General features: G+C 39.8%; 1 protein-coding gene across 2 annotated transcripts in view; it reads left to right on the top strand.

Moving 5' to 3' along the window:
* The window catches only part of PREX2 (phosphatidylinositol-3,4,5-trisphosphate dependent Rac exchange factor 2), a 278,656-nt gene extending 262,923 nt beyond the window's left edge, over positions 1-15,733 (top strand). For both annotated transcript variants that reach the window (XM_081501827.1, XM_081501826.1), the window contains 2 exons: positions 6,278-6,345; positions 13,343-15,733. In XM_081501827.1, coding sequence (XP_081357953.1) covers positions 6,278-6,345; positions 13,343-13,388 — 114 coding nt within the window. In that variant the 3' untranslated portion in view covers positions 13,389-15,733. The remainder of the gene's footprint in view (positions 1-6,277; positions 6,346-13,342) is intronic.
* Positions 15,734-16,983: the final 1,250 nt, after the last annotated feature.

Here is a 16,983-nt window from a genome sequence, read left to right as displayed (position 1 = left end):
AGCAAGAAATACTGATTTCCAGGGAAGAAGCCCAGATATCTCTATGAGGGTTCTCCAGGAAACTCAGACAACCTGAGAAAAGGGATGTCTGAGAGGTAACAGGTTGGAGGCAAGGGAGGTGGCCCAGTGAATGGAGAGGAGTGAATTTGAGGATGTATAAAATACCGAATAAAAGGACTGAGGCATTTTCTGGGAATGACAGGTCATTTAGTGAGGCTGTGTAATAGACTGAGGAATGGGGAGGGGTGAGGAGGAACCAGAGTTCAGGGCTCTGCTTGCTTCTGGAGATCTTGAAGGGACTTCTACACCATGCTAAGCAGTGTGTGCCTTATCCTGAAGATAAAGAACATACCTCAGATTTTCCTTCAGAGGATGAAGAGCAGCCTTTGGACTGTCTTTAGATCACTGATGTACCTACAGGTGAAAAAGAATACACTCTTACAAAGTGAGTGAGCTTTCTTCCTTTTTTGTTTTTGGCTCAGCCAGGTGGCTTGGCTCCATCTTTGTTCCCCGAACAGGGAACGATCCCAGGTCCCTGCTGTTAAAGTGCCAAGTCCTAACCACTGGACCACCAGGGAATTACTTGAACTTTCTATACAATGGTTCAATAGTATTTTAAGTATGCTAGTTTAGTTTTGAATCCTTAAGATTCTTTTAAAAGCTAACAAAAATGCACTAATCTCCAGTGTACCAATTATTAGGAAAATGTGCTTAATCTAGTAGAAGAAAGTCACCAATCTGTAGGAGACAAAAGAAGTCAAAAGACATCAATTTTATATTTTATTCTGTCACCTTTTCTTAGGGCTACTTCAGAAAATTGATTTAACAAATCTCTCTACTTGCTGATTTGGTTTGAATTATCCATTAATAGTGAATGACTTAATTTTTAAGCTACGCTTTTGTAATTATGTCTGCTTTATTTACTAAAGACTCAGTGTATACCTCTCAGGCAAACATATAAATCCCTATGGGTTTGCTCCCAAGATTACACTACAGAATGTCAACTGAACCAAAAGAAAAATCCATGGAGACCGTCCAAAGCGAGGCTGGTGCCTGGCTGGGATCTTTAGAGATGAGGGGAGGAGAGTACACACTATATATCAATACATTGGTGCTTCAGGTTGGGAACCCAGTGCTGAAGATTGAAAACTAAGATCTTACAAGGTCCAAGAGGGGTTTGCTAAGTAAAGGTCAGATCTGTGAGAAGCACACGACACAGTGTGGGTCAGCTGGAAAAGGGCAAATACAGATGGAACGGCCTACAGGTTTTGGAAGGATTTTTCAGGTAGATATTCAAATTTGGTTTTAAAAAGTAGATCCAAAATAAACTTGTGATTATTCATATAAGGGCTGGGATTTAGGCACTAAAACATACAGAAAGAGATTAACTTTTTTGTTTCACTGTGTTGCTGTTACAGTAACTTTGCAATAATTCTTGGAGGAGCCCTCTCAAAATTATGGTTTATGACAAGACTGGGAGACTGATAATTGACCTTTTTTAGAATAGTCCAATAAGGAGGTCATTACAAGTTGGCTACAGATACATTCTTACTATATGGATTTGAAAAATCAAAACCATTAGCCGCTTACAACTGGAAATTAAGATAGATAAAATACAGATGGGAAAAGTAAAAGCAGTATTACCTGGGTCTGGATGAGTTGTTTAACCAGCTTAAACCTCTTTTAAATATATTTATGTGGCAGAGGATAAGATGGTTAGATAGCATTACTAGCTCAATGGACTTGAATTTGAGCAAACTCCAGGACATAGTGAGGACAGGAAAGACTGGCATGCTGCAGTCCAGGGGGTCACAAGGAGTCAGACACAACTTAGCAACTAAACACACACACACACGTATGTTATTAATATGTATTACTATATATTTATAAAATATAAAAGACTGAAAAATTGTGAACTTTGTAAGTTTATTTCTCAACTGTGCCATTTTTCAATATTTATCGCTCCTTCCTCCTATTGTTTATTAATACATCCATTGGGGATGGGTAGCTTCCTTTTTTTGTTAATTTGTTTCTCTGCTACATCTGCTTCTGAGACAAAAACATGATTTGTGCCTTCTTTGTGAAAGATCATGGAGCCTGGGGCCCTCTCTTTATAGAAATTGGCATGCCCAGGTCCCAGAGGAGACTTTTGCGATATTCCTTCTGTGGCAGATCCTCTTCCTTCTGACTGCAGTTCCAGGCAGTGGGGTTAATGTCTGGGATCTAATCTACAAACCAACTCTTGCCGATGTAAAATCTGATTAGTTAGAACACAAGTATGAATCAGCTTTCTAACTTTTCAGATTCTCTTCTCTTTCAGCCATTTAGATTCAGCTTTCCAAGAGACAGAATGGTTAGAAAGTTCGCCTGATTAATGAATAATATTTTCTAAGATCTTTAGTTTCCTTTTGAGGAACAAGAAACTTTACAGCATGATTTTTTGTCCGTATTTCTAACTGCAGTGCAGACATCCCCCTGCAGTTTGGTTCCAGAAGCCCCCACAGATGACAAATCCACTGATGTGCAAATCCCTTACATAAAATGGCAGAGGAGCACAATGAACACAGAAGGCCTTCTGTTTTCACGGGTTTCCACACCCACGCGTTCTGCATCCAAGGATTTAACCAACTGTGGATCAGTGACACAGTGGATTAAACCTACAGGTGCAAAACCCAAGGATATGGAGGGAAAACTGTTCAGCTTTCACATACAAATTTTATGTATATATGTTTAAAAGAGTTGTTTTCATTAACTGGTTGAGTTAGAAGAAAAATAAAAGATAGAAGTTCAGTTCAGTCACTCAGTCGTGTCTGACTCTTTGTGACCCCATGAAACACAGCATGCCAGGCCTCCCTGTCCATCACCAACTCCTGGAGTGTACCCAAACTCTTGTCCATTGAGTCAGTGATGCCATCCAACCATCTCATCCTCTGTAGTCCCCTTCTCCTCCTGCCTTCAATCTTTCCCAACATCAGAGTCTTTTCCAATGAGTCAGCTCTTTGCATGAGGTGGCCAAAGTATTGGAGTTTCAGCTTCAACATCAGTCCTTCCAATGAACATCCAGGACTGAACTCCTTTAGGGTGGACTGGTTGGATCTGCTTGCAGTCCAAGGGACTCTCAACAGTCTTCTCCAACACCACAGTTCAAAAGCATCAATTCTTCTGTGCTCAGCTTTCTTTATAGTCCAACTCTCACATCCATACATGACTACTGGAAAAACCATAGCCTTGAGTAGACTGATCTTTGTTGACAAAGTAATGTCTCTGCTTTTTAATATACTATCTAGGTTGGTCATAACTTTCCTTCCAAGGAATAAGCGTCTTTTAATTTCATGGCTGCAATTACCATCTGCAGTGATTTTGGAGCCCAAACAAATAAAGTCTGTCACTGTTTCCACTGTTTCCCCATCTATTTGCCATGAAGTGATGGGACCAGATGCCATGATCTTTGTTTTCTGAATGTTGAGCTTTAAGCCAACTTTTTCCCTCTCCTCTTTCCCTTTCATCAAGAGGCTCTTTAGTTCTTCTTGACTTTCTGCCATAAGGGTGGTGTCATCTGCATATCTGAGGTTATTGATATTTCTCCCGACAATCTTGATTCCAGCTTGTGCTTCATCCAGCCCTGCATTTCTCATGATGTACTCTGCATACAAGTTAAATAAGCAGGGTGACAATATACAGCCTTGACGTACTCCTTTTCCTATTTGGAACCAGTCTGTTGTTCCATGTCCAGTTCTAATTGTTGCTTCCTGACCTGCAGACAGGTTTCTCAAGAGGCAGGTCAGGTGGTCTGGTATTCCCATCTTTTTCAGAATTTTCCACAGTTTGTTGTGATCCACACAGTCAAAGGCTTTGGCATAGTCAATAAAGCAGAAATAGATGTTCTTCTGGAACTCTCTTGCTTTTTCGACGATCCAGCGAATGTTGGCAATTTGATCTCTGGTTCCTCTGCCTTTTCTAAAACCAGCTTGAACATCTGGAAGTTCACGGTTCACGTATTGCAGAAGCCTGGCTTGGAGGATTTTGAGCATTACTTTACTAGCATGTGAGATGAGTGCAATTGTGTGGTAGTTTGAACATTCTTTGGCATTGCCTTTCTTTGGCATTGTAATGAAAACTGAACTTTTCCAGTCCTGTAGCCACAGCTGAGCTTTCCAAATTTGCTGACATACTGAGTGCAGCACTTTCACAGCATCATCTTTGAGGATTTGAAATAGCTCAACTGGAATTCCATCACCTCACTAGCTTTGTTCATAGATATACTATTGTGATGTTATGTATGATGACAGTCAGCATCAGTGATATGATGGAATACGAAGATGTAACATCACTTCTATGATTTTCTTGCCCAAAATACATACCTTCTGTCTAATCATCTGACAGACCCAGATTGAGAGACATTCTGCAAAACAATGACCAGTACTCATCCCAAATATTAAGGTCATGAAAGACCAAGGAAACCTGAGGAATTACCCCAGACTGGGGGAGACCACAGAGATGTGATGACAGAATGGGGTCCTGGATTAGATTCTGGGATTAAAAAGGGGCATTAGTGAGAGGAAATGGGGAAAAGTGAATAAGGCGTACAGCTTAGCTAATAATATTTCCTGGTTTTGATCATCACACTATGACCAAGTGAAGGGTTAACATTAGAGGGAGTTTACCTAGTGGGTAAGGTTTGTGACCTCTGTGTTCTGCTTGTAAACTGTTTTCTAAATCTAACATTCCTTCAAAATAAAGAGATTTTTTTAATGTATAGTTGCAATTCCTAAATTTCTTCCTGTCTGTTTCTTGCCATACACATCCTCTTTTCCCTATTTCCTTTCCTTGATTTGGTCCATTTTGAGAGAACATATTCTTTTATATTTCTTTCTTTCTTTTCTTTTCTCCTCTTCTTTCTTCCTTTTCCATCTGTCAGAATCTGGGAGCAGCAGAGGAAGTTTCAGGGTTTTTAAAATCACTCTTCTGCATTTATGCTCAGCCCTGAACTCTGGTATTTGCTTCTTTGTAGTAACTCATTCCCATTAGGAACTGAACAATGAATATTCCTGAACTCGACAGATTTGCAAAGACTTTTTTCATGGCTAAAGCACATTATCTTTGTACTATAATCTTTGAGGCAGAATTCTTACATTTTAGAGATCCACATGCACCTGCCTTGTCTAGAAACTGCTTTAAACTATTTAAGGAAAGATTTTCTTGATAAATACTATGAATCTTTAAACAGCCAGCTATTCAGCTAAGCACAAAACAAGCTGCACGCAGGTGATAGAACTGTGATTTATATCCCAGGAAAATGGTGGCAGGGGGGTGGGGTGGGTGGTGGTGGTGTGCAGAGCAGGTATTTCTAGGTTGCTCACTTCCTGTTTTCAGTGTCTTAGCTATTAGTTGCTTAAATAGTGAATAATGACATAGATGAGATAGTGAACAGGAAGCTGTCATTCAACCTTATTTTGAAATGATTTCGATGGCTTCTGAAATAAATATCAATCCTTTTTAACAGTGTATCAGTGTTATTTTTACTCTTTTTAAAAATTTTATGTATTTATTTATTTTTGGCTGTACTGGGTCTTTGTTGTTGCACACGCTTTTCCCAAGTGTTGGCAAGCGGGAGCTGATCTCTAGTTGTAGCGTGCAGGCTTCTCGTTGCAGTGGCTTCTGTTGTTGCAGAATATGGGCTCCAGGGTGCTGGGGTTTCAGTAGTTGCGGCCTGTGGGCCCAGTAGTTGTGGCTCTTGGGCTCTAGAGCACAAGCTCGATAGCTGTGATGCACGAGCTTAGTTGCTCCACTGTATGTGGGATCTTCCCAGATTGGGGATCGAACCCTTGTCTCCTACTCTGGCAGGCAGATTCTTTATCACTGAGCCACCAGGGAAGCCCTATTTTTATTCTTAAAAGCATTAATTTTGAAAAGACTCAGACGATGATGTCTTTCTCCTTCTTGAGTGTCTCTTGATGTTAAATATATCATTGCAATAACACTCTCCATTCAAATGTTAAGGGTATGTTGAAAGGGAAGTGAAAGTGATATTCCCACAATCTTGTCCAACTCTTTGCAACCCCATGGACTATACAGTCCATGGAATTCTCCAGGCCAGAATACTGGAGTGGGTAGCTGTTCCTTTCTCCAGGGAATCTTCCCAACCCAGGATTCAAATCCAGGTCTCCCACATTGCAGAAGGATTCTTTACCAGCTGAGCCACCAGGGAAGCCCATGGTATGTTAAATAATTACTAATATGATGCAGAATTAAAAGTGATTGTCCTTATTTCTTTCAGGGAGCAAGAGTTCAGAACACAGCAAAGAATTTGGGAGTCAGAGACCGGACTCCGCAGTCTGCCCCAAGGTGAGTGATTCCCCAGGTCTGCTCTTTCCCAGAGGTCTTGCTCCCGCATCCCAGACAGTGTCCCTCACACTTGTGCAGCTGCCACAGGATACACCCAGTCTACTACTGAATATGCTCATGGAAATCAGCCTTGTAAGCATTCCGTGGCTCAGTGTGATTAGGTGTAAATGTTCTCCGATTAAATGAAATTTTAGGTGAAGCAAACTTAAGAGGTAGCATTACCAACATTATTCTGTTTTGCAAGTTCTATCCTGAATTCAAAAACAAAAGTCCACCCAGGTACTACTAAAATAGAGGTTCCAACTGTGCCAAGCCACCAAAATGCCATTTCCACTTACACTTCTGCAGTCACGCATGCTGTTCTCTCTAGTGTGATGGGTTTTCCCATATGTGTCTTATGAAAAAATACTCTCTAACCACGAAACTCATGTCAGGTATCATTTTCTCCTTGAAGTTGTGGTTTTCTTTCTCTCTGTGTTCCCATAGCCTCTTGGGTATTGATCTGTTATAACCCTGATTTTGCTGCAGTGTATTATTACCTGTCTTTCTACCCAAGTTGGATATGAATTCTTTAGAGGCAGGGAAGATTCTTTTTGGATTTTATTCATTGCTTGTCATAGTGCCTACCTAGAATATGTAAACAGACTTTGAGAATGTGTGAATGGATAAATCAATTAATGAGCTTTTTGTTCGTTATCCTACCAAATGTTTATAGCACACATATCATTATGAGAAAGGACTTATGGACAAAGGACTAATCCACCTTTAAATGAAACATGGAAACAACCATCAAAGAAATGTTCCTTTGATTTTCCTGATGACATTAGGGTAGACAGCCATCTACCTTGAAGTAGGGCAGAGTTAAATAATTTCTTTTACATTTGATTGTATATATTTGCATTTTAACAAAATGCAAGCACTTCAAACGCTGTCACAAACAAGACACTTTTTGTTACTATTTACAAAGCAGTTACCAGAATGTGAGTGATGACTGCAGCATTTGTGAAGTTATATTTCATTCTGAAAAACTATGTGGGCAGTGAAAGTATTTTCAAAAGGGAAAAATATTTCCCCCTGAAAGTGAATATAGTCCTCAAGTTCTAATTGCATTTATTTTCAGTGCTGACTCCTAACTCTATTTAATCCTCAAGTCTTGTTTATGTTATTGTTCATAGTTGATTAAATGAGAGTCTAAGTCTTTCTCTTGCTGAAGAATCACTTTACATAGGCATTCTCTCTCCAGGACCTTAGTAGACCTAGTGTTTTTGGATAATAAACCCAGTGAAGCTTTAAAATTCCAAGAAGAAAACAAGATAATGGCTCAGCGAGGTCTTCTTAGTTGGGGCTTATAAACGCTAATGAACACAGGGGATGAGACTTAAGCATCCTGATCAATAAACCAGTGTGCAATCTCAATATGAGAAAAGAAACTGATGAGCTGACTGTTTTGTTTATTGGGTTACATTTAAAACACTTGAAGCAAAAAAAAAAAAGTGCTAGCTCTAAAGTGGACATATTTTACAAGGGGTTAATTGCTCTGAGAGAGAAATCTAGAGTAATTTTTCAGTTTTAGTTATGCTTTCATTCATTCTACAAATATTTACTGAGGATTTCATTCATTCTACGAATACTGATTGAGGACCTAAGAAATGGAAAGCACTCTACTATGCCCGGTGGAGAATGTAAGCATGAGATAAAAATAGCTCCAGCCCTCAAAGAGTGGCCAGTCTCCTCTGTCCATGGGATTTCCCAGGCAAGAATACTGGAGTGGATTGCCATGCCACGCATGCCTGGTCTCCTGCATCTCCTGCTTTGCAGGTGGATTCTTTACTCTTTGAGCCGCCAGCGAAGCCAGAGCAAAACGCCACAAGGCTAGGGAGAAAGTGAGAAGTGCTCTGTGAGGGCACAGGGAAGGCGCTAAGGACCACAGAGCACCTGGGATCCCTCCCATCTGGAAATGAGGATTTCTGCCCCAAAGACAGTGATTTGAAGAACACGTTTGTCTCTCAAGACCAGGCCCTCCATAGGCAAGGGTAACGTTTCTAGAAACATCTTCAGGGAGATAGTTTGCTGTCTCTGACTGACATAGTATTTGATTCAAATCCCCAACCAATCTCTATTACAGCTTTTCTTTTTCCATCCACTGCCTTTCATTTTTTAAAATTCACTCAGCAAACATATATTGAATTTCTGCTGTGTGACTGTAGATGTCAGGCACTTTGATAAAAGCTAGGGATAAAGACATAATCCCCTCTACCAGTCAGTGAGGTGTCAAAGAGCAACAACTGAATAAAATGAAAATAGTATACAGTGTGTGTGTGATAAGAACCATGACAGTGCAGCCACTATGAAAAACAGTATGGAGGTTCCTTAAATAACTAAAAATCGAACTACTATATGATTTCACCCCAGGCATGTATCTGGAAAAAACTAATTCAAAAAGATGCATGTACCCCCAATGTTCATAGTAGCTCTGTTTATAGTAGTAAGACATGGAATCAACTAATTGAATTCAGAAGATGTGGTATATATATTATATATGTATATAAATATGTAAATGTATGTATACATACACACAATGAAATACTACTTAACCTTAAAAAAGAATGGTCTTCCCAGGTGGTGCTAGTGGTAAGGAATCTGCCTGCCAGTGCAGGAGACCCAAGAGATGTGGGTTCAATCCCTGGATAGGTAATGTCAGCCCAGTCTAGTACTCTTGCCTGGAGAATCCCATGGACAGAGGAGCATGGTGGGCTCCAGTCCCTAGGGTCACAAAGAGCTGGACATGACTGAAGCAATTTAGCACATAAAAAAGAAAAAACTCTGCCATTTACAGCCATGTGGATGGACCTAGAGCATATTATGCTGAGTGAAATAAAACACATACTATGCGATGTCTCTTATATGTGGAATCTAAAAAATGATACAAATGAAACTGCATGTAAAACAGAAACAGACTCACAGACATAGAAAACCACCTTGTGGCTACCAAAGTGTAGAGGGAAGGGGGAGGGGCACATTAAAGGTGTGAGATAATAGATACAAAGGCTATATATCAAATAGATAAACAACAAGAATTTATTGTATAGCAAGGAATTTATTGGATACCCTTTATATTGTAATAACCTATAATAGAATAAATCTACAAATATACTAAATCATGGTTCTGTACCCCTGAAATCACACAATGTTATAAAGCATATATATTTCAATTTTTAAATAAAGAACCATGATAGGAATAGCAGAGATTGCCATGGGAACATAGAAGAGGCACATAACTGAGCCTAAGGATGGAGGGGAGAGGTCACAGAGAATTCCTGACCCCATCAGCATGGTAATTAATAGATGTCTTCCTGAGCTGATGCAGTGACCCCAATGCTGAGAGAACACATCGCATTCTGACAGCTACACCTAGGCTTCTGTGACTGATGATTCAGTGTGATTTAAGAATGGTACAGAGCCAGGCTGGAGACATAGGCAGGGGCTGAATCAGGAAAAGACTTGTACCAGATACTGAAGAATTTTCATGGTAACACGAAGCCAACAAAGAGCCATGAATAAACCATCTTTCTTTCTGGAAGATTTGGATTTTAGAGTTTATGTCTGGCAATGTTAGGAGGAGTCATTTGAGGACAAATGAGACTGAAAGCAGCAGATGCTTTGGACAGTACTAATCATTGTAGGAGGTTAGTGAAGAGGAAGATTCTAGGATGACCACCGGATCTCTGGTTTGGATGACAGTGGTGAAAGGTTCTAGTCACTGAGATAGTAGATACAGGAAAGACAAGATCATGTGTAGGAAAAGACGATGAGCCTTACTTGGTGATATTACACTGAGGCCCAGTGGGACATGGAGATGCTGTGGTGGGTGGTGCAAACGAGGTACCTCCTCCTTGTAACTAGCACACATTGACTGGTCAGAGCAATAAATATATCTTCACTAAGAACCAGATATTTCATTCCAGATAATGGCACACTGCTCTTATTTTCTATTACATTACACACTTTGGCAAGTATTGTGTAATGAAAATTTGATTTTCTTCATTTGCATAATTGTAGTTTGTGTGTATTTGTATCATATTTGTAGACACAAAATGATTTGGGGTCCAAGCTGCTAACATGTGACCTTACTTAGGTTATTTACCTTTCTTAGACAGTTTTTCTGTCTATAAAATGGAGAGAATTGCCTCAGGACAGAGTGCCCAGGTAGGGCTCACGCGTGCTCAGTCATGTCCAACTCTTTGCGACCCCATGGACTGTAGCCCGCCAGGCTCTTGTATCCATGGGATTCTTCAGGCAGGAATACTGGAGTGGGTTACCATTTCCTTCTCTAGGGGATCTTCCCTACCAGAGATCAAACCCTGTCTCTTGCGTCTCCTGATTGGCAGGCGGGTTCTTCAGGACAGAGTATTGTTGATAATCTGTTTTGTGATCTCCTTTAGCACAGCTCTTCTTTGTGCCTTGTTGAAAAATGAAGGCTCTGATCTGTGTAGACTAAAGTTTGAGAATCCTACTCTCTGCAGCCTTGGATTTGAGCTGGAAATACCAGCTCCAGGATGGCTGCCTGAGCCCAACAAGAAAAGAAGAAAGTGGAGCCAGAAACCAATCTTTATCTTGTAGGGCCCATGGTGTGCACGAGTGGCATGAGGACGTGGCAAAAGCCCCAAATGTCAGGCAAACAAAAGCCTCAATTCCCTCACTGTTTAGATGCCAAAAGCAAACGGGTTAGCACAGAGTGAAAGTCTAGGTCTTACCTGTTACATTTTACTACCACGCTTGATCTGCCTGTTCTCAATTCCCAAAGCCTGCAAGTTCTATTACAAATGTGTCTGGACTCAGATAACCCTGAATCCCTTCCAAGAAGCCTCCGCCAAGTGGAATGTGCCCAGCTCTGCTGCGGTACCCAGAGCTATTACTTCATTAGATGAATGCAGGGAGTAGCCTTTTCTCCAAATTGCAAGGCAGTCATTTCAAAGACTGCTCTACCCAGTGGCATTAGTCGCATTATGTGGAAACGTGCAGTGCAAGGTAATGGCAGGTGACTTCTCAGCCCAGACCTCACTGGGAAGGACGTTTGCCACCCAGCCGACTGTTCCTGTTCTACATGAGGCCTTTTCACTCATTAGGCTGCACTGTTAGGAAATAAAATGAAATTAAAGAGAAGAATGCTCCCTTTATTCTATTATTCCAGCTCTGGGAATGCAGTTTGAAGCAACACCATATCCTTTGGCTGCACAAGCAGCTTTGAAGTCTATCAGCTCAATTTAATGTATGCTTTTCTCTGGGAAGGATGAAATAAGCTTTTCTGGTGTGAGATGTCCTTATTTCAGCATTCATTTTCTTCCATGGAGATGACACATACAGTATTAAACACCTTGCAGACGCCAAAGACAATTACTTCTTGTCTGGGTTTCCAGAATGGGAACGTTATTTTGTTTAACTAGATTTCTAACTTGATATTAAATCTTTGTCATTCTCCCCCACCCTTTGATTTTGAATGACCATGGGATTAAATGTTGAAGGGAGAGGAAGTTTATAATTTGCTGAATTTGTCAGCAGCTCATTTAAACTGTGTTCAGTTTCATCTGTAAAAGAGAATGACTCAGCACAGAGACCCCTGGGTTTGGAGTGCTTTTAACATAGAGCAAAGTTGGACTTCTCTGGCAGTTCAATGGTTAAGACTCCATGCTTCCAATAGGGGGTGTTGGTTTGAGCCCTGCTCAGAGAACTAGGATCTCACGTGCTGTGTGATGTAGCTGAAAAAAAGAAAAAAAAAAAAAAGAAGAAGAAGAACGTAAAATGGAGCAAAGTTGAAATCTGCACCTTATATTTCTAGAGCATCAAACTAAGCTCTGAAGTAGGACCAGCATGGCCACATTCTTATCGAGGACTCAAGGCTTACAACCAGCTTCATTACCTCCGCTGGTGTTCACTCAAAGTGTAAAGGTTAGTCACTTAGTCATGTCCAACTCTTTGGGACCCCATGGACTGTAGCCCACTAGACGCCTCTGTCCATGGATTTCTCCTGGCAAGAATACTGAAGTGGCTTGCCATTTCCTTCTCCAGGGGATCTTCCTGACCTAGGGATCAAACCCGGGTCTCCATTGCAGGCACATTCTTTACTGTTTGAGCCCCCAGGGAAGCCCACCTGTTCTCTCAGCTTTGGCCTTAATAATGGGTGTGCTTTATGGATCACTACTGAAGCAGTTATATCCACCTTCATTTGGTTCTGGAGTTAGGAGTCAACCATTCAGAAGAACGTGAAGCAGTAGAACTTGTATCATCTTCCAGGTTCTGTGCCCCGAGCTTTGCCTACATGCTGTCTGGTTTCAGAAAACTAGACCTGAGAGGCAAAGAGAGCATCTTGGGGCATCTCCACCAGTTCAAATGGATTCCTTGGCCCACTTGAATCTCCACCTGATTCTATTGACAAGGGAGCGACAGTGTGGACAGAGCTGGGCAGGTGTTCCTTAGGAAGCACCACCTCCTTGTGCCTTGAGATTCAGGCCTCAGGACTGTGTCTCATCAGCCTAGCCTTGACCAACTGCCAGCACCACCAGGATGGTAAAAGTGAGGCAAAGTTCTAGAACTCGGAAAGTCAGGAATGACTTAAGAGAGAGATGCTATGTTGCTGCAAGATAACCATAATAAATATGATGCTAAATACCTCCTAGATTTCAGAGCATCACTTTTGCTACCAGCAAGGTGAACAGCCCAGATTGACAGCACTGGAGCAGAAGCAGCTGGTGTAAAAATGGCAGCATTGCCTAGTCAGTGGGCATGTAGATGTGCAAAGAGACGTGGGTGTTTTGAAATAACAGAACCGAAATTTTGGAGTTTGCTAACGCACATGCAATTTTTAGTGAAATAGGTGATAGGATCTTGACTGAGTCCCAAACCAAGAAGTTCTTGTCAATGTATTTGTCATACCAATAAAAACATCTCAAGTGATGTAAATGTGCTGGGTCACTGTCACACCTTCCCATGCCTTTTCTAGGCTGTATAAGCTGTGTGAGCCACCTCCCCCGGTTGGAGAAGAATGAGGAGCATCTTCAAGGAACCAGACAAGCAGAAGCTCCTGAACACTGGATGAGACAAAGGACGTGCTGGCTAAACATCCTCCACTCAACATAAAGAAATGGACTTTTTCTCTGACTCTTTCATCATGCTGTAAATAACTTATGTTCAGCTTGTACTTAGATATTTGTGCTGGAAATGGATAGAAGTCCATTCAAACAACTCAGCTTCACAAACTGATCTCTCTGTGTGTTAACATGAATTATTCGTCCTGGAGATTATATGAAAAAAGATCCGAGATGAAACATTAACCATTGTGCCTCCTTTCCCATTTGTTGAAATTACTATATTGCGTTTGCTTTTCATCTTCTCCAAATGGAGCATGTAATGATGGATATTTCCATTTGAAGAAGTCTGTCATTGGAGAAACCTGGCCACACTTTCCAGATGATCACACAGAAATGTGACAGACGGCAGAGACTGGGCGTCATAGGTTTTCGGTTTCCTACTTGCATCTGAGAAAGTCGTTTGTGGGTGAAAGGTGAGGAGCGTCCTTTACTCTTTTTCAGTAAGATAAAGAGTATTTCTCAGTAGAGGAGAAGAGAGCTGACTGAAGCCTCCAGCAGCATCTTCTTCCAGCTGCTTTCAGGGACGCTTTCTGCTTGTGGAGAGTTCCAGTGAACCAATGCTGCCCTTGGTCTCTGAAATGAGCATGGCTTCCTTGGATAACGAGTCCTGAAGCTGGGACGTATGTGTCCAGGGGTGAGGAGAAGCAGGGATTGGGAAGGATTGGGAGGATGACTAGGGTGAAGCAGGGGAAAATAAACCTATTAAAAAACTCAACCTTTAAATTTGAAAGATACCTAAAACTCTCATTCAGGCTTTCGTATGAGATGTCAGACTCTTAGAGAATACACCATACTGAGTGTGTTTCTATCAAGGTAGTATATGTATAAGATGAGAAAATAAAGCTTTATTTGTTGAAATTTATAAGAACTATTAGAGACATTGATAATTTATGAAAGTACAAGGTATATTCTATTTTCATTCTAAAGTTTACATAATGTTTATCTGTCTACATTGATGAAATATTAATAATGTTTCCTTAGCATTAGTGAAAATCATAATATTGATTTAAAATCTATAATTTTCAAAACAGTTAAATGTCCCTGCTGTGACTGTGATACTTATGTGGATTTAGATTAATTTCCTATATGAAATGCTTTCCATAACTAAAGTATTTACAAACCATTGTTAAATTTTAATTTATTAAATTTGATAATAGTTTTCAAACTCATTAGAAAGCTTTCATCACTAGCAGTTGTGTATTCAATAACAAAAACACTGTGTTATGTGTATATGAGGTCTCCATGTCCTGGTCAAGGTAATAAATGTTATTCCGCATAGAAGCACTGAAGACTTTCATGATAAGTACATATTTATAATGAAAAATAAACCAACATCAGAGTTTTCAGACAAAAAAGTTGAACACTTTGAATTTAATGAAGATATAACCTTAATATAAATATTTACATTAAATATGTTCTTAACTTTCAGGGCTTTAACATGTTTGATCCTATTGCCAGTAATCCTGAAGGTCCATGAAATTAGTAAATTGTGATGTTCCTGTTACTGACGATTTGATTACATTTAACACGGGGATAATGAGCGAGCAAAAGTGATTAACTAGCAAGTACTTTTCATGTTGTCATTACTGTTCTCTGATCACCACCCTGGAAGCTGTACTCCTTGTTAAAGGTATGAAGAGGCCACTTAAACATTTCAGTCATACTTTGTATTTCATGGGAGAAATTATCTGCTGTTGTAGTATTTGTAAATTAGCATACTTTAAGATTGAACCTCTATAGTAGGATGTACTTAATACTATTTTAAGGGTTAAACATGCTGTAAGTGTACCATCTATCGATGCTTGGCAGTTAATAAAAGCTCAAAAGTTAGTGATGACATGTTACCATCAATCACTGTGATTTTTTTTATTGTAATGAAAACTGTAGCTAAAATCTAAGTAATTTCTATGTGCCAAGCAATACCTCCAGGTGCTTTGCCATAGTTTCTTGTTACTGCGTCATTAATCCTCATAATGATCCTTTGAGGTGATATTCTTAGCATCACCCTTGTTTCACAGTTGAGGAACTGAAGCGAAGAATGGTCCAGTGACTTGCCCAAGATCACATGGCCAATAACTGCTAGAACCAGGATTTGAGCCTCGGAAGTCTGCCCCCTTAATACATTGTGTTACTTTTCCTTGTTAATACAAGAAATGTTATAATACTGCCAGTTATTTGTTAGTAAAGTTGGAGTTCTGTGCGGTGTGGGCCATTACATTATACATGTTATATTGAGAAGAAAAGTGAATAGAAACATAAAGTGCCTCTAAATATATGAAAATCACTGGATATGCTGGACATTTTGCCATTCTGGATACACATTAGGAAGTAACCTAATGCTATTGCAATCTGAAAAGACATGATCTATTCCTCATAATTGAAGGTAACAGTTTTAGATATATTTTAAAATTCTTGAGTAGTATATTACATAAAATCTGACTGATTCCAAAACAGTGGTGACAGCAAAAAATCACGTGAGTGAATGAATAAGGACAACTCTTCAACACCATAATGTACCTCTGTGTGACAGTGGACATTCAACTGACCTTGAGCTTTTACACAAGCATGGGCATGTTCAGGGTGGTATGACCATAGATTGGCCTTGATATGACCATAGACTGGCCTTGAGTTTTTAGAATGGGTTTACCTAAATGCTCACATAGTCTTCTGCAATCAATGTACTTCTAAACGTTACAAAAGCCTGCTAACAATTCTTCCAGGTTCTCCCAACTTTGCAGTTAGAGTGTGGACCTGTGCCTCTCTCCACCTAAAACAGAAGGTCACGCCTGGAAATTTTGGCTCTTATTATGGGACTGATTCATAAATACTTGTAACTAGTAATTCATGGTCAAGAAATCTGAAACATTCCCTTGTACCTTGTAAAGTTTTCTTATTAAATATTAAAAATTAATATTAAAGGTATGAGTAATTTGAGGAGTTTAGAATTTTACACCTATTTCCATTACATTTAATAGAAAAGAATGGAAGAAAGAAAGAAGGAAGGAAATACAGAGAGGTGGAGGGAGGGAGGGAGGGAGGAAGGAAAGAACTTTTGTTCTCATTTTACTTATACTGGATATGTAATGTTGAATTTAGAATCTAAGCTTTATTTTATGAACCAGTATCCCCATCTTAGGAGTCTCATACTATTTTCTGTCTTTTCTAATCACATTCTTCTAGTGATTTAGATTCCCTGTGCGTTCAGTGGCCACTCTTCTTGTAGCAACAATGTTCAATTTAAAGTTAGATTAATTTCTCATGATATTATAATATATATGACATTGTAATGATATTGATTCTGACTCTATTAATTTAAATTTTGTGATGAATTCAGATCAGCATGATACTGACCTTGGCACTAACTGTGAAAGCCAAGAAAATGAATGGGTAAAAAAAATCCTGAGTGGCATATTAAGTCATTTAGTAAAACAAACTATTTTCTACTCTGGATACATTTTACCAGCAAAACTAATTTTACTGACTTGGAAGCATT

The sequence above is a fragment of the Giraffa tippelskirchi genome, chromosome 6 (assembly GCF_054371585.1).
Source record: "Giraffa tippelskirchi isolate mGirTip1 chromosome 6, T2T-mGirTip1v1.2.pri, whole genome shotgun sequence".
Lineage (NCBI taxonomy): Eukaryota > Metazoa > Chordata > Mammalia > Artiodactyla > Giraffidae > Giraffa > Giraffa tippelskirchi.
The sequence above is the reverse complement of the archived record's forward strand: the minus strand, read 5'-3'. Positions and strand labels throughout refer to the sequence as shown.